This window comes from Typopeltis vanoorti, chromosome 3 (genome assembly GCF_054136105.1).
Source record: "Typopeltis vanoorti isolate ZY-2024b chromosome 3, IOZ_Tvanoo_1.0, whole genome shotgun sequence".
NCBI classification, from domain to species: domain Eukaryota; kingdom Metazoa; phylum Arthropoda; class Arachnida; order Uropygi; family Thelyphonidae; genus Typopeltis; species Typopeltis vanoorti.
The window spans coordinates 50,629,184-50,656,910 of NC_143551.1; the positions used below are offsets into that span (position 1 = coordinate 50,629,184).

The 27,727-nt window shown below is 35.2% G+C and overlaps 1 protein-coding gene across 1 annotated transcript in view; it reads right to left on the bottom strand.

Moving 5' to 3' along the window:
* Positions 1-27,727, bottom strand: part of LOC150108119 (dystrobrevin beta-like) — a 262,083-nt gene that overhangs the window by 141,829 nt on the left and 92,527 nt on the right. The window contains 1 exon segment of the mRNA XM_090415602.1: positions 1,320-1,486. Within this exon segment, the coding sequence (XP_090271728.1) occupies positions 1,320-1,486 (167 nt within the window).

Genomic DNA, 27,727 nt, shown 5'->3' on the forward strand with positions numbered 1-27,727 from the left:
AGCAATCTAACGTGAAAAACTTGTCACCCTTATTCCTAATGCTTCTGATATTCATATATGTATGAAATGCAATTTTAGACCTCAGAAACTACATTCAGTATTTTTGTATCGTTTCCATTTTACACCTCAAAAGGTGCCTGTACACATCACACACTTGCCTTCACCCATCCCCCAATAGTTCTAAAATTTTCCCAAAAGTTCTAAAAAGTTTCCCAATTTTGCAGTTCTAATCTCTCACTGAACAATCCTTTTCTGAACCAATAACTGTAAATCCACTCAAGAGAAATTCATCAGTTACATATAAGCTCTTTCATTTCTCAAATTCACTCCGTACATCTATAGAGTACAACAGACTTATGGATCCATGAAACTTACTCCACACATCTGTAGTCTGCAAACTTAACCATTCCACTAGTGCAACCTATGCAAGGACTGATTTGCAATGGTGGTTTGCTTCTTCTTTTTTTTTTTTTTTAATCAATTTGTATCTCTCAACACCACAGCAACAGACTTATAATCTTTACTCTTTCTTTCTTCTTTTTTTGCTTCTTCCGGTAACTTTTTCATACTTTCTCTCATTCCATACTTGTAACCTTTCAAATCATTCACACCTACTAAAACAAACTCTTTCACTCTTTGCATTCTAAGAGTGTCATTAACATCCTTAATCTCAGTACTAGGAAAACATGCTTCCACCATTCACATCCAACACACCTTTTGGCATGGAATCACCATACCATACTTTCTCCTTAATCTTCCTCTGTTGTTCTTTCATGCTCTCTGTTATCTTCCTTCTCAACCAACTCTATTTTCTTTTCTCTGCTGTACCACTTTCCAGATGTTTCTTCAATTATTCAAGCTCATGCTTTGGCTTATGAAAGACTCCATGCAAGTGTACTATTTACTTATCATTTTCCTGATCTTCCACCACTTTTTTCATGTTACTGTTTGTACACTTCTCCAACTGCATTCCATCTACATTTTCTCTGACATTCACATTTTCACATCATTTGTCAGTAACAATCATGACTGCATATCTTATCTCACTTTTTATAAGTCTAATACCTAGTGGAATTTACTTTTGGAATACTTTTGACATTATTGCTTCCATCCACAAACCTTTCAACTTTGATAAATTCATTTCATACATATATATACACACACACTGCATCTCACAAAATCCCTTATGTTAAATTTATCTAAGAAATGACATCTTAGCCGCCAATGTTCTTCTTCACACTGGTGCCATTTAACTGCACTAAGTTCAAACAATATATAACACATATAATTAATATAACAGGAATAAAATTTTAACTTGCATAGCTAGTATATTCTTTCATCTCATGCTGGTTTGAATGATTTGAAGAAACTCGTCCTCTCCAAAAACAGTCTTGACACAGTTGGTAATTATAACACTTCTGACATTTATAACGAAATCCATAAAATGCTTCTCTATTGCAACCATCACACTGCACAGGATGCAAAACTGCAAATAACCATAGAGATATTAGCAAAAAATACAATTATCAGATATAATAATTTTGAATACCACTATAATTTATCTTATAATTAAGGAATCTAATATCAGTAGTCATAGGGGAAAAAACACAATTGCATGATGAAAATGAAAAAATTTCAGGAACTGTTACGAAATGGAAAAAACTGTGAAAAGTAAATCAATGTTATTAAATTTCTTTGTACACAATTTTTAATGTTCAGACACCAGATCCAAAGAACCATATTTACTGTTTTCATCCAAAATTTGCTATTCAATCATTAAATTTTGTTTTCATCAGTTGTATTTGCCCTAATTGTTTCCAGAGACAAATATAAAACTTCTGTTTTCTCTGCCAGTTAGAAAAGCAGTGGGTTATTCAGGAAAACACAATATATTTATCACCTGTAGCAGTAGAGAATGTATAAAGTAAATTATGATTTAGTAAAAATATAATTTCTTAGAAACCAATTTTAATTTCAATTTACTTTATTTTCAAAATAACAAATATGTACAGAAGTAGTTTTGAATCATTAAAATATGCAGAGAAACTATGTTAAAGTGTAAACTGTGTGTAAATGATGTGTAAATTTCGACTAAACTGGCTGAATAGAAGGAAGTGAAATGTAGAATGATGGAGAAAAACTTCAAAAACTTTGTCCACAAAAGGGAAACTTGAGAATTGAGAACTTACTTATGTCTATTGTTCTTCAGTGGAGGTGCAGCAGAGGAATTTCTTTAAATTGATAGAATGCTTCAAAAAGAAAAGTTTCTTCCTGAATCCTACCTAAAAAAGTTTTCTTGGGAAGTTTTGGATAAAAATTAAAGATCGGAAATAATGGCAATGTTTAGACTGAATTTCTACACAACGACATCACTACTGGGCATAAATTCATGTGCAGAGAACTCATAAAATACAAGGAAAGAGTCTCATCCAGTATGCTATTATAAATAGTTATATCTTCAAATTGTCATGAATAAAGCAGCGTAAAGGGAATTTAAAATCAGATGTAATCATGATCATGTTTACAAAAAAAAAAAAAAAAGTATCCTCATAAAGAAAACTGTGAATAAAAATATATAAAATTAAAAAAAAAAAAAGAATTTGGTTCACAACTACTTTCAAATGTGAAAATGCTGACCTGGGGAAAAAGTGGAAGACTTTGAAAATAAGAATCAAAAGGAAAATCTCAAGAAAACTCTGAGAATCGTATTCTCATATTTCAGTTGTTAGATAAGCAGCATATGAAGCAGAAAAGAATTTCAAGAGAAATCTTTCATACTGGAGACCTTAGATGTGATGTATGTGTGCCAAGAAAGGCTGGAGGACAATTCCATTCTTATAAAAGAAATTTGATCTTATCTAAGTATTATCAAAGTTATAACATTCAGGTGAGATGACACGAAATCTTTCTTCTGAAAGAGGGAAGATAAAAAATGTTCCAATGAAGAGACTGTGATCATCTAATTTTAGAACAGCATGAAAATCATTATGTATTCAAAAAAAAAAAAAAAAAAAAAAAAAAAAAAAAAAAAAAAAGCATTTTTTAAACTCTTTTTGCCCTAGTGATTCTAATTGGAATCACTAACTGTCTTGGCTTTCATAGCCCATATTACGTGGCGAATGAATACGTATAAATCTTACCAATATCGTTTTTTTTTGACTTAGTAGAATAATATGCATATATTGGATTATAGAGTATAAGCTCAGAAGTTGAATATTTGCTACCAGAATATAATGATTCCATATGGAATCAGTCGGTCAGAATTCCTATCCTGAAATGTATTTTTCATCAAAATACTTGATACTCTTGCTTTTTTAGACCTAAAGACAAAATAAATAGAAAGAAAAATTTTTTTCACTTGGAAAAAAAAATTCAGGTCAGAAAGGGTTAAATATCTATAGAACATTCATGCTGTGGGTGACTAAAGATTTTTTTCTATTTTTATTAATTATTTTTATTTTTTTAATTTTCTACATAATCCAGAAACCCTGCTCTAGAAACCAAACATGGAACTTTTATCAAGCTACTTCAGGACTCCATTAGCAGAGGTGGTGGTCTTACACGGGGCGATAAAATTCATCTCCGACCCAAATCACAAACATCCATGCCCGTGGCAAGATTCAAATCCATAAACTGTTGGTTGGAGAGTGGATATGATAAACTCAAGCTGGATGATTTTCAGGAATACTGTTTAATAAAACAGTTTTCCAGAATTGAGAAAGATCATTATTATAATTACTTTTAAATTTTTTATGTGACTCCATCCCATTTAAGTTTACAAACCTATAGTACATAAATACCATGAGCGAGCTAAGGATTTTTTAATTCTTTTTATTTCAATTTAAAATTTTTTTTACCTAATCTGGAAACCCTTCCCTATAGACCAAACATGGAACTTTTCAAGCCACTTCAGCCATCCAATAAGTAGGATGTGGTGGTCTCACAATGAGTAATATGATTCGCCTCCCACAAACATCCACACCCATGTGGGATTCAAATCAAGAGCCTGTTGGTTGGAAAATGAACAAAGCAACTACTCAGACAACCAGGCTGGCTGACATTCATCCAAGTCCTACAGGTGTCTTTATATAGTATTTTCCTTAGGAAGCCGCTTTTATTTAGAAGTTTAGCTTTTCTCCAACAGACTAGATGATGGAGTTATCTGAAATTTGGTATTAAGGGATTCTCTTAAACTTCAGCATCATTTTAAATTCAGACCATTTTGAAGGCAAAATACTTATGGTAAAACAAAATTGCCTACAATGCAAGTATTGTAATACAAAATGATATTGCTATATAAAACTGCTATTATAAAATGCACCATTTGAGGACCATCTAAAATTATTTCCTTACTTGTTAACATGCTTCTAATGTTGATGCAATTTGTTCAGTGCTCCTTTCTTATATCATATATTCCAGTCTTTGATGAGGTTTTATTTCTAGATAACTCTTACACAAGAACCATTAAGGTTTACACAAATCACAGAATGTATGCAAGTCTCATCTCAAACTTAGTTTACCTACAGATTTAGTTACATCAAGTAACATTTGAGTAATACTTGTCAAATATATCAAGTAATGCTTGAGAGTGAATATGAAAAGATTGCTGGAAGAAGCAAGAGTGAAGGGTGGGGTTTTCCGTTTGGTGGCACTTTGAAGTTGACCTAGATGTATGCTCCCCATTTTTATTGTTTTAAAAAAGTGATTTCCTACATAAATTTTACCAAGTGAAACCAAAGCACTAATTCTTAAAAGGATTAATATCACTGAGAAACCTATAAATACTCTTTAAGTGTCCCATAAGTCTTTTTCTGTTTGTATAATACTGGTCACATGCAAGTGCATGCCAATGCCAACTGCAAAAGACAAAGATGGCAGCAACAAAGCCTGATGATGACAGTGTTCCAGCATAGCTAACACAGTACAGCTGACCACAACCAATAAATCTGTGCTTATCAAGTGTTGCAGCTATAGACTAGACATCACAAACACCAAAAAAGAACTTCTGTGTTTATGAATTTTGTTGCCAATGGTCGCATGCTCAGTGAATAAAAATCGATTCAATCTTTACATTGACTCTGGGAAGCATTTAATAAAAGACATACAGCTGTTTGCTGCAAAGATAGATAGCCAGGTTAATCAGGAATGTGAACTGACATGCTTTCAGAATAATCTGAATAGGCTGGAATGAATTGTGGACAGATGAAATGGCAGTCAGCTCATTGGTAGTAAGTGTAAAGTTAGGCACTTTTCTGTGATTAGGCATCCAATGGCATTTGGATTGATTACACTAAAAGAAACTGACCAAGTAAGTGATATTGGAGATTAAGTAGACAGGAAGTTGAAGTTCACAGGTCATATAGCAAAGATTGCAAATACAGCTCGGAGGATAATTGTGATGCTAAAACAAATATTGACATTATTATTATTATATGACACCTCCAGGGAGTCTAAAGACTCATCGAAGGTGGGCTTACTCCACAACTCTCCATCTCCACCACTCAATACAACTACAACAAACCGCTCTACTTTCATCTTCTACACCAATGCCATCTACCGCCGCCGACCACCACCACCACTAGTATTTTCACAGACAATCGCAAACATCCATGCCCATGGCAGGATTCGAACCCGCAGCCTTTTGGCTGGAGAGTAAAATAATATTGCTCTCTTCAGTTTCAAAGAAACTGAAGAGAGCAATATTATGGGTAGAACAAAAGATCTGTTTAGAAAAATAATATGATGCTACAGGGAAGTTTATCTCTAGATTAGGAGTTGTAAAAAGTAATTTAGAAAAATGTCTGATGGAAGAAGCAGTGAAAAAAAGATGTAAAAAGTATATAGAGGATTTATACTAATAATATTGAAGGAGAACCAATATTGAGGAACCCATAATAATGAAAAGTGAAGTGATATCAGCAATGGAACAGCTGCCAAAAGGAAAAGCTTTTGGAGATAAAGGAATGTCAGTGGGAATTATTGAGAGCAGCTAGGGATGAAGTAGCGAATATGTTGACTGAAATTTGCAAACAGGTTTGGAAGAAAATATACTGGCCTAGAGATTGGAGAACATCAGTATTCATCCCAATCCCAAAAAAAAAAAGCAAATCCCAGAGATTGTGAGAATTATAGAACCATTGCTTTAATTTCACATGCAAGAAAAGTTATGCTGAAAGTGATCCAACAAAGGCTGGAGCAATACGTGAATAGAGAAATGCCACAAGAACAGGCAGGCTTTAGAAGAGGTAGAGGACTTTAGAGGACTAGAGACCAAATAGCAAACATGAGATGGATTATGAAAAAAACAAGAGAATTTCAGAAAGAATTGTCATCTGTTTTATTGATTATAAGAAAACTTTTGATTCCGTGGATCACAACTGACTGTGGATTGTAATGAGATCAATGGAAATATCCGAGTAGCTAATTCTCTTGATAAGAGCGCTACTGAATGCCCACAGATATGACACCCTTCGACGCTTCTGCGCATGTCAGAAGAAGGAGAACCATTCCGATAATAGGATAATCAGTCCATCTTGTGGGATGAGTTGTTTATCATTACACGTCGGAAAATTAACTTTTATGAACATTGTAGTTTTTAAAGTGGTTGCTTGTATAACAGTTGGAAAATTTTACGTATAAAGTTTTTGTGATTTGGTGTGATGGTGACCAATTCGTACATCAGCTTATTTCTTTTTCCCCCTTTAACATGAATTGACTCTTCTTGGCAAGTTGCCAGACTGGGGTCTCAGATCTGTGGTCGGACAATATATGACAACCAAGAAGCTTCAGTAAAAACAGTCTTTGGAGAAACTGACAGTGTTCAAGTGGAAAAAGGGGTGTGGCAGCATTGTATATTATTGCCCTATCTTTTTTAATATTTATAGTGAATATATTGTGAGAATGGCTAACTTAGACAAAGATCTAGCTGGAATTATGATTGGTGGCAGAAAAATAAATAATTTAAGATATGCAGATGATACAACTCTCATAGCAGAAACTAAGGAAGATCTGGAGTGGTTGATTTTACTGATTAAGAGTTATTGCTCTGAATATTACAGATTTTACAATGCCATATTTTTGAGATGGATGGTGAGCTGATGTGTTATGGATATAATGACCTGAAAAAGTTGTTTATTATTTATTATAATCATTTTTTAGAAATGAGAGTTCTTGTTCTGTGTGACTCCAGACAGTAAAGATGTCATCAACATCAAAAATATCAACACCCTAAATCCTCGCATAAAGTTCACTAGAAAAAGAATCATGAAAAGGTATTTCCTTTCTTGATGTACACATCGAATGTAAACAAGATGGTTAAATTTCCACTTTGGTCTATCGGAAACCAACTTTTTCAGGTCATTATATCCATAACACATCGGCTCACCATCTATCTCAAAAATATGGCATTGAAAAATCTCCTATCCAGAGCACACAAGATTTGTTCCTCTGAAGAATCTCTAAAACAAGAATTGAAAATTATCAAAGAAACAGTTCTACTAAATGGATATAATCCAAAAATAATTAACCACCCTTCTGCAACTCAACCCAAATAAGAAGAGGACCACAGGACTCCTATACCATATATGAAAGCATCTTTGAATGTTTGGCAAAAATAAAAAAATAAAAACTCATTGCTACCTATAAACCAGATTCAGAACTTGTTACCTTCTCCAAAAGACAAACTTACATCAATGATGCTACCTGGCATATACGAAGTACCATGTTCTTGTAACTTATCTTACTATGGACAAACAGGAAGATCTATAAATAAATGTATTTCTGAACATCAAGACATCTCATCAAACCTCACAAATCTGGTCTTGCACAACATGGAATTGAAAACATTAATCACAGGATCCAATGGCAAAACTATTACATAGATCCATATATAAACATGAACATTTATATAAAGAAAGTGCTGAAGCCTTACATCATAGACCTAATCTTAATCGGAATGACGGTCTTACTATTCCAAAAGTCTGGGAAATTGTTATCCTCAAGTGTATAAAATAATTAAAATCTATTGTATTTTAATTTAATTTACAGTCTAATTAGGTTTAATCCATAAATACATGAATGTATACATATAGGGATTCCAATTTAAGCATGCATGCTAATGTTTTTTTTGTTTTTTTTTTAATTTAGTTGTTTGATAATTGTACTGATGTCTAGTACAATTACATATTAAAAAGTTATCTTATGTTATTTTATAGTTATTTCTTTTAAATTTCATCTAAACAAGGCTTCTCACTGAGAGCAGTATGATGTCGCTGCTCATAAAGCAGAAACATCAAACAGCTCTCAATGAGAAGCCTTGTCAAATAGAGATTCACCATAAATAATTATTTGTGTGACTGACACTTCACATTGCTCGTGATATACTTTAGGAAGTTGGATGGATGTTAACAGTTTAAACTAGCATATATTTAAAGGGAAAAAAATAGAAAATTTGTTTCAAAAAAATTATATGTGAAGAATGATGAAGAATTATCTTATCGTGGCTTAAAGGAATGAAGACAGCAAAATTGGAATGAATTAAGCAGAAGTTCAATGACTTCAATATTTCATCTCTGTCACAGAGACATAAAGAATACAAATCAGCTAAAGCTAACGCATTTTTTTAAATTCTCTTATAGAGTAATGGAAAAAATCATCAATTCCCAGCTCCTACACTACCTTGAAGCACCAACCTAATAAATGACTGCCAGTATGGATTCCGTCGCTGCCAATCAACAGGAGATCTGCTCACATAAGTCACTCACATAAGATGTCTTCATGGCCATTTGTCAATATCTGGAAAAATGCCATGAAGAAGTTTAGTGAATCACAAGTTGTTGCACTTGATATCTGCAAAGCTTTTGACCAGGTCTGGCACAAAGACTTACTAAGCAAACTACCATCATTTGGTCTGCCCCAGGACTTCTGTAGTTGGATTGCCAGTTTTCTGTCTGAACATACACTAAGTTATGTGTAGTGGTGGTGGATGGTTTCTTTTCTCACCATTCAACTAATGCTGCGGTTCCACAAGGTTCTGTCCTCTCACCAACCCTGTTCCTGCTATATATCAATGACCTACTTCAGTTGACCTCCAACATAATACACAGTTTTGCAGATGACAGCACACTGCACTCCTCCCTTTCATTTGATAAACTTTACTGTACACAACTCACTCAACCTACAGAACATCAACCACCACTGCCCTCAATTCTGATCTCCAAGCTATCCTCCAATGGATTTCAGATAACTTTAGTTAATTTCAATGCTAATTTCTCATTAAAAAAAAAAAAAACACTCTCCCAGTATTATTTTCAACAACACCTAAATTCCAAGACAATTCGAGATTCTCTTCTTGGAATTACCCTGCCATCAAGCCTCTTCTAGCATAAACACATCACAACCATCGCATCCCCAGCTTCTAAAAAACTATGATTTCTCTTTTGCTCAAGACATTATTTCACCCCTGAACAGCTGTTAACTTTATACAAATCACAAATCTGCCCAGATATTGAATATTGCTCTCACGTATGGGGAGGGACTCCTAAGAGATCACTCAAAATGCTTAACTCAATACAGAGGAGAGCAATTAGTTATTAATGACCCATCTCTTACCAACTTACTCCCCCTTCACTTTTGCACAGACAATTGCTTTCTGTAACATGTGTATTCTACAAATATTTAAATGGGAAATGTTCATCTGAAATAGCATCAATAATTCCTCCACTTAGTACTAAGCTCATTGGAACACGTGCAGCTGCTGCTCAGCATCCCTTCTCAGTGCACCTTGAAACCCACAGAACAAGTTTCTTTTCCTTCTCTTCCATCCTTGCAGCTGGTGTATTGGGGAACAGTTTTCTTCCTGTTGTGTTTCCCAGGGAATACAATATACAGTCCTTTAAATGAAAACAAGTTCCTCCTTTCCCAAACCACTACCCGTATATGATACTTATGTACTATAGGTTGATCAACCAACCTCTCATGTATGGAATCAACATAAAAAAAATAAAATAAAATAAAAATAACTGCCAAAACATAACCTCTCTTTTAGTAAACCCATGGTAATGGAGAAAAAATTGATAAGGCTTGTTTCTAAACATTTGCAAGATGTCTTAGTGATAAAAATTCAAAAGGAAAGTAGACAAAATTGCTCTGTCAAAGCCAATAGTTATGAGACACACAAAAGAACTCTCTCATGATGTATCTGAGCAAGTGAAAGGCCTTGTACATGTAATTTTTCTTTAGCTTTGGACGAATGTGCTGACATATGTGATGTAGTTCAGTTAAGCATTTTTACAATAGGAATTGATAATTTTAACGTTTTTGAATTGGTCATGAATTGCTTCATGAAAAAACAAGCAGATCAGACATATCTGAGCAAGTAAAATCATGCCTAGAAAATCTACAAGTAGATTCTAGTAAACTCATCAGTGTTTGTACTGACAGATCGCCATCAATGACAAATAAAGCTGCTGGGAATGCAACTTTGCTTGAAAACTTTTTCTGCCATCCTTTACTAAAATATCATTGCATTATACACCAATAGTCACTGTGTGAAAAAACATATGTTATGTTACCGGTTGTGAAATGTGTGAATAAAATTAGAGCAACAGGATTAAACAGAAGAGAAGTCAGAGAATGTTTGTGAAATGTTAGATTTGGAATATTGCGGTCTCGTTTTTCATTTCGAGGTGTGCTGGCTTTCTAGAGAACTGAGTAGATTTTGGAAACTGAAAAATACTGTTCATAATTTTCTAGAAGAGAAAAATAAGCTGCCTGTTGATTTAATATTTTTAGTTGATGTTACAGCGATCTCAATTATCTAAATTTGAAACTGCAAGGCAAGAAAAAATTGTTTCCTGGCTTAGTAAATGATATTAGTTGTGGGAAGTTTTCCCACTTGGTTATACTATAAATTAAAGATACCAAGAAATTATACTTGGTTTTAATCCTTTATCCAAGCATAAGCAAACAAAGTTTGTGTCTGAAATATAAACAGGACAGGGCAACTCGTATATATATAGAAGCTAATGACTTTACATCACTTGTCTTAGTATCCCATAATGCAAAGCACATATTCTTATGGGTATGTATAATGCTATGCATTATTGGAAGGGTCGCTATCCAGACCGGTTTCCCTGTTTAAGTGCAGGATTATCTCTCCAAAAACTCGTTCGTGCAATCACTCAGATCACCCAACAACAATAAGCGACCTGAGTGATCATTTAACTCAGCAATGGCTCCACTCAGTGACAGGCTCCCCTACCACCAAGCAGAACCACTCATATTCCAGGAAAAGCATCAGCCAAGGAAGCCTTAACACAGGCCAACCCCAACAGATCCAAATCCCTGGATGCTCAAAAGTCCCCAAAGGCAAAAACCTTAAGGGAGCAAAAACTCTAATCCCCAGGAATCAAACCACCAACCTGTTTCAACCTTTATTGAGGTCTCATCAGTGGGAGCCAGACCCAGAGATGATACTAAGATTAAAGTAATGCAGATGTCATATTTTCATATACACATATTCTTACATACCCGTAAGGATACATGCTTTTGCATTATGGGATACTCTTGTGTTGGAAAATGTGATGAGCCATCTCCTTTTTCCGACCCAACATGGAGTTAGCTCAGAAGGAATGGATAAGGACATACTTATGCCTCCAAACAGAAAATGTGCTCATTAATGACCCAAGAACACGTGTATATCCAGATTAGTAATTCTAAGCAATGTTAAAGTATCCCATAAACTAAATAGAGAAGGTTTGTTAAATCTATTAAGGTAGAAAATCATGTATAAATTCTAAAAAGATGTGTACAAGCTAATAATAGTTTTAGGCCATGTCAAAGATAGTTCGTGGCCACGGTATCCAATCGGCAGCCGCCGTACGTATGACGACACCACCAAGTGAGGGTGCTGTTTTGGAGTATATAGGTTTCGGCGGGGATTTGAATCAGTCTCTTTTTCTTCTCGTTTCGTCGGTACCTGGTTTCCTGTGCGGAAGGCTGTATAGCTGTGAAAAGCTTGCCGCCATGCGTAGCAAGAATCTCCCCTTGCTATGTGTGCTACGTGGATCAAAGCTGCAGCGTGTGCTAACTCACTAAGTGTATAAGAGGAGGAGGAGAGATGACATTTAGACTGGACAGTATTCCAACAATTCAGAGCAGGCCTGAGACAGGAATTAGAGGTGGCATTTGCAAAAGACATATCCAACCTGAAGGAATGCCTTAATGCTGCCACAGAGAAAGAGCAACTGCTTGGGGACATCTACCCCGCAGCCACTGCAAACTACGTAAACGTAGTAAATGATAATAAGGGAGATAATAGATGTTTGAATCAAAAAAAGGAAGGAAGAGAAAAGGAAGTAGAAAATTGCCAGAAAGTACAAGAAAGTATAGGAAGAAACAAGATAGAATCCGTTTGTAAGATCGATAGTGACACGTGTAACCTCAACGAAGTCTGCTCCTTAATCAAAATGGAGGTTGAAAAACTCCAACAACCACTCATGAAACGACTTGATTTAATAGCAAGCCAGTTGACGGAAAATAATACTAACAGCAGGAGTTCTCAAATGATTCCGGAGGAGAAGGTAACAGATCTCATAAGACAAGAAGTAAATAGATTACAACAGCCAGTACTTGACAAATTAGAGTCCCTAATGCACAGGTTGACTGAAATGTCTACCCAATGGGGCTCGAGCCCTCCTTTGTCTACAGACGGAGAGGTTAGACGAGATTTCCGACATGAAATCCCTAGATGTTACCGTTGTAATAAACTAGGACACATTGCCCGCGATTGTTTTACCGCACAGGGACCCTCAAGGGTTAGGCACCAACATGAGGCCACATTTTACGTTTGTGCCAAGCAATTTGAAAAGGGAAGGGAAAACCTCGCAGGTATGAAAATAATAACGAGAATAGGCAGGAAGGATTTAGACACAATCTTAGACACAGGCTCCCAGATTTCAACTGTATCTGAAAACTGCATAAGGGAACTGAGTACGTTCATAAAAGTGAGAACTAAGAGATTGAGGAAGCCAATTAGACTATTAGGGATATCACCCCCTGTGATTTATGTCCAAAAACGGGTAAGGTTAAGGATAGAATTGGTAGGACTAGGCCTACATGCATGGCATAACTTCCTCGTACTGCCCAGAAATGCGTGCCCACACATGGAAATGATCTTAGGTGAAGATTTCCTGAAAAAACATGGTTTTTCAGGAGCACAGTTGCTTTAGCAAAAGATAGTGTGGGAAGTGGAAAATTGTCACCCCACCACGAAGAACTGAGAGAAAAGATTCCTTCGGGAGGGACTTCTAGTAAAAATGAAAAAAGGGAAACAAAGGGAAATAGGGCAAAGAAATTTTGTCATAATTTAATTAAAGGGGGAGGCCTTTGTTGTGTCAGAAAATGTGATCAGTCATCTCCTTTTTCCGACCCAACATAGAGTTAGCTCAGAAGGAATGGATAAGGACATACTTATGCCTCCAAACAGAAAATGTGCTCATTAATGACCCAAGAACATGTGTATATCCAGATTAGTAAATTCTAAGCAATGTTAAAGTATCCCATAAACTAAATAGAGAAGTATTATAATACAGCTATATCGCCTGCTTCAGTTTAGGAGTACCCCTGGGGTACTCCTAAACTGAAGCAGGCGATATAGCTGTATTATAATAGTTTATAATGAGGAGTAACATGGGATTTTTCCCAGAAATAATATACATAAATAGAGAAGGTTTGTTAAATCTATTAAGGTAGAAAATCATGTATAAATTCTAAAAAGATGTGTACAAGCTAATAATAGTTTTAGGCCATGTCAAAGATAGTTCGTGGCCATGGTATCCAATCAGCAGCCGCCATACGTATGACGACACCACCAGGTGAGGGCGCTGTTTGGGAGTATATAGGTTTCAGCGGGGATTTGAATCGCTCTCTTTTTCTTCTCGTTTCGTTGGTACCTGGTTTCCTGTGCAGAAGGCTGTATAGCTGTGAAAAGCTTGCCGCCATGCGTAGCAAGAATCTCCCATTGCTATGTGTGCTACGTGGATCAAAGCTGCAGCTATGGTGCGTCCAGACTCCTAAGAAGAGAAAGGGCCACTGATGAGTTAACGTCAGTGTATAATTCAGTGTAAGAGTGTTTCGTTTCGTGTGGAACAAAGGAATAGTGAAGTCGCCATTAAAGAAAGTACAGTAAAGAGATCCGAATATCCAGATAAAGCAAGAACGGTAAGCAGAAATATTTTCATATTAATATTGGAGTAACCGTGGAGTAAGGAGAACTGGTCTTTAAGAACACAGCCCATTTCCATGAAGTGTTACAAGAACTGTTTGCAGTTTGGACATTTTGTCTATATCTAAGGAAAGGGCATTTTAGGCTTGATCCAAGTAGGAGACCGAGGATATGAACTGCTCGTGTCTAAAGAATAATAATGTTATACTGTTAAAAACCTAATTGAATGTTAACTAAAATTTTGGGGGAGGATTAAGTGTAAAATATAAGAAGGAGCATTGCCTCAAGAAATCTATGTCAGAATTACTGAATTGACTTGTATATATATATGTAATTAGCATGTGTGATAGTAGATTGGTTATTTAGTATATGTTGTCAGAGTCTGAGGATAGTTATATATACCTAAGTGAGTGAATTTGTGTCAGTATAGAGGATTACAGTGTAGAAATTTTGGATGTGTTAAATTAAGAAAAGGGAGGGAACCCAGACTCTTTTAAGGATTAACTAACTTGTATCATTATGTTTTGTGCTAAATAAACGTATTTCTTTATGTGTAATCAAATGAGTTTGTCATGCTTTCTGTGGATTGAATTACCGCTTGGAAAATTACGAACCGTGCATAAAAGGGGAATCCACTAATAATATAAGAAACGGGACCACGACTGCATACTTCATGATCCCTGCATTTTCTTTCTAAGTAATCTTGGTTAGTGTATCAGAATTTAGTTGCCGGCTGGCGCAGTCATTAAATAATATAAATTTGTCAGCAAACGAATTAACTGATAATAAGTAAAGTACAAAAAATTTAATGATAACAAAAGATAAAGTTTAAGATAGGACAAATAAGAGATAAGACGCCAATAAGACCAACGCCACCAAGATATAACAATACTAACGAAAGTGATGTGAAATCATTAGCTTCTATATATAAGTTGCTCCAGTCCTGAAAATACTTCAGGTGTAAACTTTGTTCACTTACAATTGGATAAAGATTAAACCAAGAATATAATTTCTTGGTATCTTAAATTTATTTTAAATTATATCGATGCATTCAAGAAGAATTTAAAACAGTTTACCTCTCAGTTAGAAAATGAGGATTTAAGACAGTTTCTGCACTTAAAAGAGCAGAGTGAATGTGCTGCAGATAATGGTAATTTTACAAAATATATTGAAAAATCAGGTTATTGCAAGAGTCGGTTGAAAGTTGATTTCGGGATTTTGGTAAAGAAGAGGACTGCATGCTTGCATTTATAAACCAATTTCCACTTAGTGAACAAAAAATCATGAAATGCCTAGTAACATACAAATGAAACTTATTGACTTCAAAACACATTATTGAACATGAAATTTGATGAACTTCCCTCAGTCCCAAATGCTCCTAAACATGATTTATTTCTGACGATCATTACCCTTGTGAGCATTTTCCAGAATTAGGAAAATTTGCCCAGAATTATATCTGTCATTTCGGAATGATGTACAGATATGAACTGAAAATGCTTTTCACAAGCATTTTCAGCCATGAAACTGATTAAAAACAAAATGAGGTCGTAATTGAGTGATTAAAATCTGAAGAATTCTCTGCTTCTCTCTAATTTAACTCAAAACATTAAAAGCTTGGCAAAATCAAAAGAGACTCAAAAGTCTCATCAAGGTAAGTAATGGTTATCTTGTTTTTATATTAAATCAATATATCATGTCTATATTAACATATTTTTACGCAGAGTTTTTAAGGGTACAAGAGGTGTATGGTGCATCTGAACTCAGACATGAAAAACTTGGCACATGGAACATAAAAGGTTGGCCACCCCTGATCTACATGATTAGCTACTGCCTAGGAAAGTATAGTATGAACCCTGTAAAGTACATTATGATGGCTGTTTTATCACCAACTGGTGGTAAAACAGCCATATTCTTAACTGACACCCATTTTGATAATGTGATCAAATATAAAACTCTTTAACCTCGAATTTCCTTCTTTCACATGTTGCTTGAGAAAGTTGTCTTGAGTTGTCACAAGATTTCTCTTCTACCCAATCAATGTGTGAATAATTAAAGTCACTCCTCTTCTTTCTCAGCCTTGGTCAGTCCACTGCTGGCAGAAGGCACCCTCCTGTCACTCCTAATATCAGATTATTCGTTTAGTATTCATCATGGTAATTTGGTGATGCATTTCATCCTATTAGCCTCTGCTTCACACAAAATAGCCCTATACTCAATGCTACATGAGGCATTATTACCATTATTGCCTTCATGATTTTCTACCATAACGGGATTTAAGTCATCTGATATCATTAGTAGTTCTTCCCCTCCTATCTCTTTGGTCATTTCTAAAAATATTATATCGATTACACTTGATACCAGTTACAACATCTGGATTCTGATATTCAGGTTTTAATGATGCCAACAATGATAGGCCACAAGGTATTCAATAAAGCACCAAACTCAATTCCTTTGTTCCTGATACTCCAAGCATTTGTGTATAGATGCAACAAATTACCACCTGGCCTTAGATATGTAATCTTCTTTGCCTTGTTATGCAACTTTCTCTTCCCCCCCCCCCCAAACCAAGATATGCTCAAAAGGTCCAAAGTATACATTTCCACTCCTTTGTCAGATGCAAATAACCATGTTTAATACTATTCATATCCTTATCATGTTTGCATACCAAAGCTGAACTTACACACATGCTTTCCATTCCTTCCATGATGATCTATTTTCCCTGACTCTCTACATTAGGTCTCACCTCAATAAGTAATTTTTCCAGGTTCCTGATGCCAAATCCATTCAGGTGCAGGTCATCTTTCTTATATGTCTTTTCTACTATCAAATGCACTTCACACACACACACATATCTGAAAACTTGTATCCATTTCTTATACACAGCCTGCACATTGAATCATTTGCTACCATAGCCCTCCTCCTTAACTTGGTACTATTGTATCTAGGTAACAAACCTACAATTTTTACTCTTTCACTTTTCTTTCTTGCTTTTTCCAACAGACCTTTCATATTCTCTCAATATTTGTTACTACTTAAATCATTAGTTCCAACAATAACTACCATCTCTTGTACTTTTCTTCATGGTTTTCTATTACATTGGTTATATTTTTAATTTTATTTTCGTTCCCAGGAAGCTAGAGGTAGTCACTTCATTGGCAGGTACAAATTTTATGACTGAATCACCATACCACATTGCTTCTCTTTTCTTGTATTTAAATTGACTTACCTTGTTGTTATTATTACTATAAAGTTCAATGCCTTCCTGCCTCTTCTTGTTCTGATCATTTTTCTTATCCTGTCTAAGTTTTGTTAAAGGTTTTTCAACTTTTTTTTTTTTATTCTCTCGATTTTTACAAAGGTCACATCACCTGATGGTGATGTGACCTTTGTAAAGGGCTTTGAGTGTATCTCACATAACTTCAAGTTTCTGCTGCTAGATGACTTTAATAAAGCAATCTCTCCATCCTTTTGAAAACAGGAAGGGCACCTATTTCATTCCTAATGAGGCTCACTGGCCAACAAAGATCATGACCTAATTGGACCAATCCAACGGCAGTTGATAAACCAATTAGAATACATAGTGTCAAGAAAGGAAAGTAAAAACAATTGTGTAAATAGTGACTTAGAACCAGCAGTGTTTTTAAAAGACAATTTCAACTGCACGGTAACAGTTCAGTGTGTGTAAGAGCATCTCAACAGCTTAGAGGGAACACTGTCTGATAAGAATTTTATTTTGGCATGAATAGCAAGAAAAGCTATCAACATTAAAGTGGCAAAGGTGAATCATTTGCTTTGAGGTTTATTTATTTATTCATATGATGATACAACGGCCGTGAGGCCCATTTTACGGGGAAGTACAGCACCATCTCAATCCCCCCCCAAATTTTATACAGGCTAGACAGACTGGTATAGCTGACAAATCAGGCCTATGGCTGGGTCTTAAGTATTCCTGACTGTAATCCATGTGTTCAGGGCCAGTTTGCCTGCTTGCGGGAGGAAAAACCCTGCTGTCCACACCCAAGAATGGCTAACTTAGCTATGTCTGAGAAAGATCCTTAAGCTCCTCACATCAGTGACGAGAATCGAACCCAGCACACTCCTTTCCCAGGCATATGGTTGCAAAGCGCATAACCACTAGGCCAGTGATGGAGAACCTTTTTACCCAGGTGTTTCAAACATCTTTTATTTATTTATTTTTTTTTTAAATATCGACGTTGTTGATGTGCCACTTGCATACATGCATTATAAATTTAATTACATAATCATAGATGGTGACTTATATCATATTAGGCTATTTATTTAATATTAGGATATTAATATAAAATCTATGAATTCATATTATACAATTAATTTAATAAAGTGAAATTACAAACTTACATTACATTTAATGACTTTTCTGTTGCTGAGTACTGGTAGAAAGTTGCTTTATAGAAGGGCTATAGTGTGTACATTTTAATGCTACACAGACAGTGCTCAAATCATTGCGCAATCTATTTCTCCCTTTCAATTTGATATTATTTAAGTCAGAAAATAGAGTTTCACAAGAGTATGTAGAAGAGAAAATTGTTAAAAGAGCATAAGGAAAGATTTCAAGAGCATGAAAGTTTTCGGGTAGGCTATTCCACACGCTTAGAATTTCACAGTCTGAATTTTTACACGCGGTATCATGCAGATGTTTCCGCTCAAGTTCTTCTAATGCACTTCTAAGAGCAATAAACTTTCTTTTCCAGATAGGATTACACTGGAAGTCAGCTAGTTGCATTTCTAGATCTTTTAAATCCAACCACTCAAAGCCATCTAATTTAAGATCCATGAATTCTGTTTCATCAGGATACTTTATGAATTGGATTGTTTGTTCCAACATTCGAAATTGCTCAAATCTAGAAGAAAACTACTCAGTTACTGACTTTAGTAACTGAGCAGTCGATAGATTGCTTGATATGTTGTTCACGATTTTTAGGGCTGGTTTCGTTAAAAAAATAATTTTAACTCTTGGGAAATACTTAAAATTGTTACTTTCTAAATCATGTTGAAATATTTTGAGTTTATTCTCAAAGCTCTTAATCGTGCCAAACATAACATCGACAGATTTTCCGAAACCTTGCAATTGTATATTAAGTTCATTCAGGTGCAATGAAAAATCTGTGAAAAATATCAACTCACCGAGCCAAGCAGAATCGTTCAACTGAGAAAATTCGTGCTCCATGCCCTTCGTATTTAAATATAATTTAATTTCATTTAAACATTCAACAAACCGTTAAAGTACTTGGCCACGACTCAACCACCGAATATTATTGTACATTAATAGACCATTGTACACTGATTCAACTTCACTTCAGAGTGAATTAAATTCTCGTTTATTTAAAGCCCTGGCAGCAATAAAATTAGTTACCTTTGTCACAATTCTCATCACATCATACAAATCCTTTAAGCATGATTTCGCACAGTGTCTCCTGATGTATAATACAATGGAAACAAACGGGGTTGACCAACATATTCTGTAAATTGTTTGATAAAACCGACATTACGGCCAACCATCAGTTGTAATCGAAAATATTTTCAATAAATCTATCTGTTTCTCATGGGACACTTTAACAACACAGTCGCATATGTCTTTACCTGTCGTGTTTTGAGGTAAATTTTCTAACTTTATCGATTCCTCGTGCATAGAATCACCGTGAACATACCTTGCAATAATAGCCAATCGAGCTGATGACGTAATATCTGTAGTTTCGTCGAGACAAATGGAAAAACAATGGCATGAGTTCAAGTCTTGTTGTATTTGCTTTTCTATACTAGCAATCATTGATATAACTCTGTCTTTAATAGTATTCCTACTTAATGGTAACTCTTTCATGCACTTTACAATAGCTTCCTTATTATGAAAGTCCTCAAATGGTGCACACTTTACGAAAGCTTCTTTAATATAATCACCATCACTAAGTGGTTTCCCATGTTCAACAATAGTATGTGAAATACTGTAACAAATTTAATTAAAGTCCCTGATCGTGATTCTACCAGTTTTAGATGTTGCGACATGTATTCTTTGTGTTCTTCAAAAGTTTTTTCTAGGAGCCATTTGTGCTTAGTTTCAAAATGTTTTCTTACATTCCAAGTTCTACTCATAGATAGCTCACTACACAATTTACAGAGAACTTTATTGCCTCTATCAATAACACCATATTGTTCAGTCCAGGCATCTTGGAAATTTCTTCCACTTCCTTTCTGATAAATTTATTTTTTTATTAGTGCTAGCTGCCATTGCAAAAGGGTTCACAAATTAAAAAAGAGCACAATTATATACAGCAGTAATTAAGCAGTAATAATTAATAAGAACTAACAATTACTGGAAATGAATTATACACCGGCAACTCAAATTACTTAAGCGGCAGACCATGCAAGGCTACCACTACTTCTTTCAGCAGGGTTGCCAGATTTATTACCGGTACGTTTGTAGCAACCTTGTTACATTTTACTCTCTATCATGCTACTAAATAGCAGCTATTTAGTAGGTTTTGTTGCGATGTCATCGTAAGTTGTTACTATTTGAATTATTTAACAAAATTTACTGAATTTATTGCCACTATAAAAATGTTTTTCATTATTTACTCAGATAAATTCAACATTTAATGCAGCAAATTATATTTTCTGTTAAAGTGGTTTTAAATATGTTTAGAACTTGTACTACTCAGTCAAGAGACTTGGAATGCATGCATGAACGAATTTCACACAGAAGTCAAATGAAAACTAAGTTTATAATATATAAAGATCATAATGCCGGCTGGGGCGTTGCCCGGTTAAACAAGGCCCCCGTTGTTTTCGCCAGGGAACCAGGGCAAACAGCGAAAAGCCAGCTACTGGAACAAATCTGAAAACAAACCCCAACTCAACATCACCAGAGTTAAGGATTGGTACTATCAACATAAGAAGCCTGAATGGCAAAGAAATGGAGCTAGCTGATGAATTAGATAAGTACCAGATCGACATAATAGGGGTGACTGAAACAAAAAAGAGAAAAACTGGTGAGATCTTTCTGGGCAATAAATACAAAATGTTATATTCAGGCAATGATAATCAAGGAAAAGAAGGAGTAGCCATAGTATTCAACACAAAATAGGAGGCTAATCTTCTTGAATGGCAGTCAGTCTCAAGTAGAGTAATGCGGGCAAATATGAGAATGGGGAACTGGACAATGCGACTTATTTGTGCCTATGGTCCCACAGAAGATTCTACTAAGGTAGAAGTAGAGGAATTTTTTTGAGGCTTTAGAAAAAGCAACTGACACAATGAAAAAGAAAAAGTTGGTCCTTGTTGGGGATCTAAATAGCAGAGTAGGAAACGATTGTGAGACATACAAAAATATTTTGGGAAAATTTGGAGAAAACAGCAAAGCTAATAATGGCAAATTTCTGTTGGATTTCTGCTCAGGACATGGACTGGTTATTACTAACACCATGTTCCAACATAAAAATGTGCATAAATTCACATGGAGAGAAGAGGCTAGGAATAAGAAAAGTCTCATTGACTATGTCATTGTTGATAGTGATGTTTTCTCCCTGGTGCAGGACACTAGAGTGTACAGAGGATTTGAAATTGGAAGTGATCACTATTTAGTCTTGAGCAGGATAAAATTGAATTTCATATTGAAAAGAATAACATGTAAGAAAGTTTTAAAGCGAATAAAAGTTGAGCAGCTCTCAGATGCGAACTGTAGACTAAAATACACAAAGATTATTGAAGAAAAAATGAAAGAGTTTGAGAACAGGAATCAAACCTTGGAGATTCAGTGTCAAACTCTGAAGAAAACATTGATTGATTCTGCCAGAGAGGCATGTGGTGAGGTTGTCTGCAAGGATAAAAAAATCAGAACTCCCTGGTGGACACAGGAAGTTAAAGAGGCAGTGAAGGAAAGGAAGAAAGCATATCAAAAGTTCCTGTCAAATAAGTCAGCTTGTGCTCTTAGAGAATACAGAGACAAATGCAAGAATGCTAAACACTGTGTAAAACTAGCTAAACAAAAGTCATGGGAGAACTTTGGCAAGAATATAGAAAATAAATATCAAGAAGGTGGCAAAATATTCTGAAAGTTGTTGAAGAAGTTCAGGAATGGGGAAAGAGTGCTGTAAAAAGAGTTAGAGATGATAAAGGTGACATGAAAACGGGAGAAAAAGATATCCTTGAAGTATGGAGTAATTACTTTGAAAAACTGCTAAATGAAACAAGCAGTGATGACAGCACAGTGGTAAAACACACTGACCAGGCATGCAGTCAGGAATACATATCCATACTTGAAGTACAAAAAGCCATCAAAGGCTTGAAATGTGGAAAGGCAGCAGGAGTAGATGATATTCGACCAGAAATGCTGAAGTATGGTGGTATAAGAATCTTACAGTGGCTGCACTGCATAATTCAGAAAGCCTGGACAGAGGGACGAATTCCCGATGATTGGAGTAAAGCTCTCATAGTACCCATATATAAAAAGGGAAATAAAACTGAATGTGAGAATTACAGAGGTATTTCCCTACTGAGTGTTCCTGGCAAGATCTATGCAAGTATACTTGAGAAATGGTTGAGAAGAATTGTGGAAGAAAAGCTTGGTGAAGAACAAGCTGGATTCATGCCAAATAGAGGCTGTCAGGATCAGATCTTCACTTTACGACAAATAGTCGAGAAAGCATGAGAATATAACAGAGATCTGTATTTAAGTTTTGTCGATTTGGAAAAAGCATATGACAAGGTGCCAAGAGAGAAGCTATTTAATACGCTACAGTTATATGGGGTCAATGGGGCATTATATGTGTTCCAACGAGCTTAGTACTAAGTGGGGGAATTATTGATCTATTTCAGATGAACATTTCTCATGAAAATATTTGTAGAATACATGTTGCAGAAAGCAATCGTCTTTGCGAAAGTGGGGGGAGTGAGTTGGTAAGAGATGAGTCATTAATAAGTAACTGTTCTCCTCTGTATTAAGTCAACCCTTAGGGACCCACTCTAAATGTGAGAACAGTATTCAATAGCTGCACAGATTTGAGATTTGTATAAGGTTAACAAATCAAGGGTGAAGCAACATCTTGAGTGAAAGAGAAATCCTAGTTCTTTATAAGCTGAGGATGCAATGGTTGTGATGTGTTTATGCCAGGAGAGGCTTGATGTCAGGGTAATTCCAAGAAGAGAAATCTCAAATTGTCTGGAAATTTGTGTTGTCAAAAATAATACTGGGAAAAAATCGTTCTTTATGAGATATAAGATAGTAATGGGTTTTTATTAACACTGAAATTGGCTAAGTTATCTGAACACCATTGGAGGATGGCTTGTAGATCAGAATTGAGGGCAGTCGTGGTTGAAGTAGGTAATAGATATGTAGCAAGAAGAGGGTTGGTGAAAGAACAGAACCTTGTGGAATCCTGGCATTAGTTGAATGGTGAGTGGATAAGGAACCATCCACCACCACACATATTGTGCATCCAGACAGAAAGCTGGCAATTCACCTACAGAAGTCTTGAGATGGACCAAATGATAGCAGCTCGCTTAGTAAGACTTTGTGCCAGACCAAGTCAAGCACCATGAAGATATCAAGTGCAACCACTTGAAATTTGCCAAACTTCTCAATGGCATTTGTCCAGAGATGGGTGACATAAGTGAGCAGATCTCCTGTTGATCAGCAGGAATGGAATCTATACTGGCAGTCGTTTATTAGGTGGGTGCCTTCAAGGAAATGTAAAATCTCTCGCGAAAATTTAAATTAATAAAATTTTTCAAGTTCGATTTTACCGAGGTTTCCACATACATAGAATATGAATTTATGTAGAAATATGTAGTAATTGTATAATATTAAATTTTAGTGTAAAAGTGCACAAAAATAAGCTTCATAAAAATTAGTTGTATATAAAACAAAAGAAAGAGGATTAGCGGAGATTATAACGATGACTGTGCATAAACAGACATTCGCAGGATCTTGTGAACATAAAACTATACACCCGCGATGTAGTGTCTTGCACGGAGCCTGCCCTTGTTATGTCACTATGCTGGTAGGTGATCCTGGCAACAATTACATGGTTACATAGAATGAGACAAGATATTTAAGAGGACTCTCAAAAATAGAGTATACAGAATAGAGGAGTTAAAAGACTCTCACTGGTCACTCTATCGCTCTCCTTCCAGAGTTTTGGAGGCTTCTGGCACCGGTCCCTTTCGGTGGATGGAGTTCGGGTGGTGAAGGTGAGGCTGTATTTCCGATGGAACTCCAGCCAGATTGCAACGATGTGCTCGGAGCGTACAGCTATCCTGGGCATAGCGGAAGACATCGGCAATTCATTTCCTGTTTCTGACAGAGAAATCTACCTAAAATTCCCGGCAACTGCAAGAGTGAAGAACTGACATGTCGTCCAGTCAACAGTCGTATTCCAGGAAGAGGTCACAAGGTTAAGCAAATCTAGCTGAAGAATTGTTCACGTAACTGGACTGTATCTGTAAAGGCTATTGTAAGTAAGCTTTAATCTTGTTAATGTTTTAAAAACTTACTGTTGGAATTTATGTATGTAATGAAAGTGCTTACAAGAAATTGTTAATAACTAGTTAAGTAAACAGTTATGGTCATGAAAGGAAACGAATCTAAATTTTGTATATAGAATGAATGGAGATTAGCTAAGTTAGCACATAAGGAATAACTGTATGTTAAATTTAGATGAGTTAACAATATAAAGGGTTAAGCAAGAGTTATGTAAGAGAAAATTAATTGTATGTTGCACTTAATGTGTATATGACTAGGTTGAGAAAGAGATTTTCTCTCTCTTACATTGTGATTTGTAGTTTCATACTAAGATCAAAATAAAATGTTTTGTTTGTATATAACTATCTTGCCTGATCCATTGCCAATGCACTGTCTCCCAAAAAATTAGCAAACCTGCGTGCTCTATAGATTAAAAATCGGCACAACTAGCTATAAGAGATTGTCTATGTTAAATTTGATCTTGCCTATGTTCCATACTTTAATTCTGAGGCTATATATATATATAAATTAGAATGCCTCAGTCATTAAACAAATAAATTCTTCTAATTGCATAGTTTGAGAGTTGGTAACCTGTTTATTGACACAGGATAGAGGTCAGTTCTGAGGCATAAACCTTCAGGGCAATTGGAGGATAGACCAATAACAAAAGTCATTCACTAGCAGTGGGAACATAGCTATGACTGAGTAAAGCAGAAAAAGTAAGTTAGGCCTAAGGTGTATGTGTAAAAGAATAACAAAGGCGTGGTTGATAGAAATACTAAGGTGACCAATCGTCCTCCTTTAGGGAGGACAGTCCTTCTTTTGTAGGTTCTGTCCTTTCTCGAAAAGTGTCCTCCTTTTCGATATTTTAAAACTAATCTGTTAATCTCTGTATTCAGAGATGCCGCACCGAACTGTTACGTGTCATGTGACGGTACAGTTCAGAAAGACGCGATTATGAAACGCATGCGCAGGGCATAGGAGAACTTAACGTGTCTTGCCCTTGTCTCGCACCATTGCGCACTTCACTTTGTTTACTTTATCTCTATATTATACTTCGTGTTTATTTCTAACGGAAATACGAAATTATTTCTTTCTCAGTGAATATTATACTCAGGTAAGTACAACTCACGTTTTATTAATTCATTAATTCAATTTTATACAACCCTGTTTTTCAACACAAGTGTAAAATAATTTAAATATAGATTTAGTAAAGTTTTATCACTTTTGTTATTAAAGTTTTAGTTTTAATTATTAATTTTATTTATTGATAACGTGCTTGCATCGTTCGTGTGGCTCTATATTTTATTTTTAATTTTTAATTTCATTTAAGGGATGGAAAAATCAAGAAAGAGGAAATGCCATTTCAACGATCAATTGAAAAAGGAATTTCCACTCCTCATATCAAAGAGAGACAACATTGTTTTCTGCAATATTTGCAGAGGAGAATTTTGTATTGCAGTTGGAGGCAGAGCAGCTATAACGAAACACTTGAACACCAACAAACATAAGCAATCATTAGATGCATCAGCTCCCAGTAGTAAAGTAACCTATTTTTTTAAAACTTCTAATTATTCTGAAGATGAAAAAACAGTTAGCTGTAATGGAGGGAACATTTGCATTTCATACCATAATTCACAATCAAAGTTTTCGTAGTATGGATTGTACAACTAAATTATTGAAAAACTTTCACAATGCTAAATTTTCATGTGCCAGGACAAAATGTGAGGCTATTATTAAATCAGTATTTAAAAATTACTGTGATAAAATACTTGCAGAAGACTTGAAAAATGCAGCATTTGTAACGATTTTATCTGATGCATCAAATCATAATGAAACCAAATTGTATCCAATACTAGTAAGGTATTATAATGTTACCAAGGGCATTCAAGTAAAAATTTTAAATTTAGAATCCATTGAGGGCGAAACTGCTGAAATTTTGTCAAACCACCTATGCAGAGTAATAAATGAAAACAATTTGAAATCTAAAGTTGTTGCACTAACAGCTGATAATACAAACACAAATTTTGGTGGGCGAGGACGCAAAGGAGTGAATAATGTCTATGTAAAATTACAAGATTTACTCCAAAAGAAAATACTAGGAATAGGTTGTAATGCACATATTTTGTCAAATGCAATCAACACAGCATCATGTGCCATGCCAATTGATGTAGAAATAATAATAACGACAATTTATTTGTATTTTAGCCGTTTTACTGTTCGTGTGGCTACTTTAAAACAATTTTGTGAAGACGCAAATGTTGAATACAAAAATACCGAAATTTCCAATATATTGTTAGAAAATGATATATTGACAAAAAATATTCATTCAATGGAAAAATACTCGTTTAATTAAATAATTAAAAGGGATGTAAGCATAATTAGTGTATTTTTGTTTAAATTAATAAAATGTTTCATTTATTTACGTTGTACTTTTTTCTTACATTTTTTCGTCCTCCTTTTCACTGTAAAAAAATTGGTCACGTTAGAAATACAAAGTTGATAATAGACATAGAATATTTGAATGATACTCTGCTTAAGGTATATTTGAAATATACCTTAAGCAGAGAATAGCTATGACTGAGTAAAGCAGAAGAAGTAAGTTAGCCCTAAGGTGTATGTGTAAAAGAATAACAAAGGCGTGGTTGATAGAAATACAAAGTTGATAATAGACATAGAATATTTGAATGGTGCAGTCAACATCAATTAACAATTAAATTATAAACCAATATTATAATTTAACAGTAGTGCAGGAGTTTGAATTGATGACTTTTTCCATTACTTTAGACAGGATTGAGGGGAGTGAGATAGGGCAGTATTTGAATGGCAGTGACTTGTCATCCTTCTTGAGAATGGATTGAATATAGGCCAATTTCCAGGCTGTGGAATAGATACCAATGGAATAAGACAGTATATACAGGCAACACAGGATAGGAGTCAGTTCTGAGGCACAAACCTTCAGGACAATTGGAGGAATGCCATCAGGACCAGGAGACCTTTTTTTTTTGTGT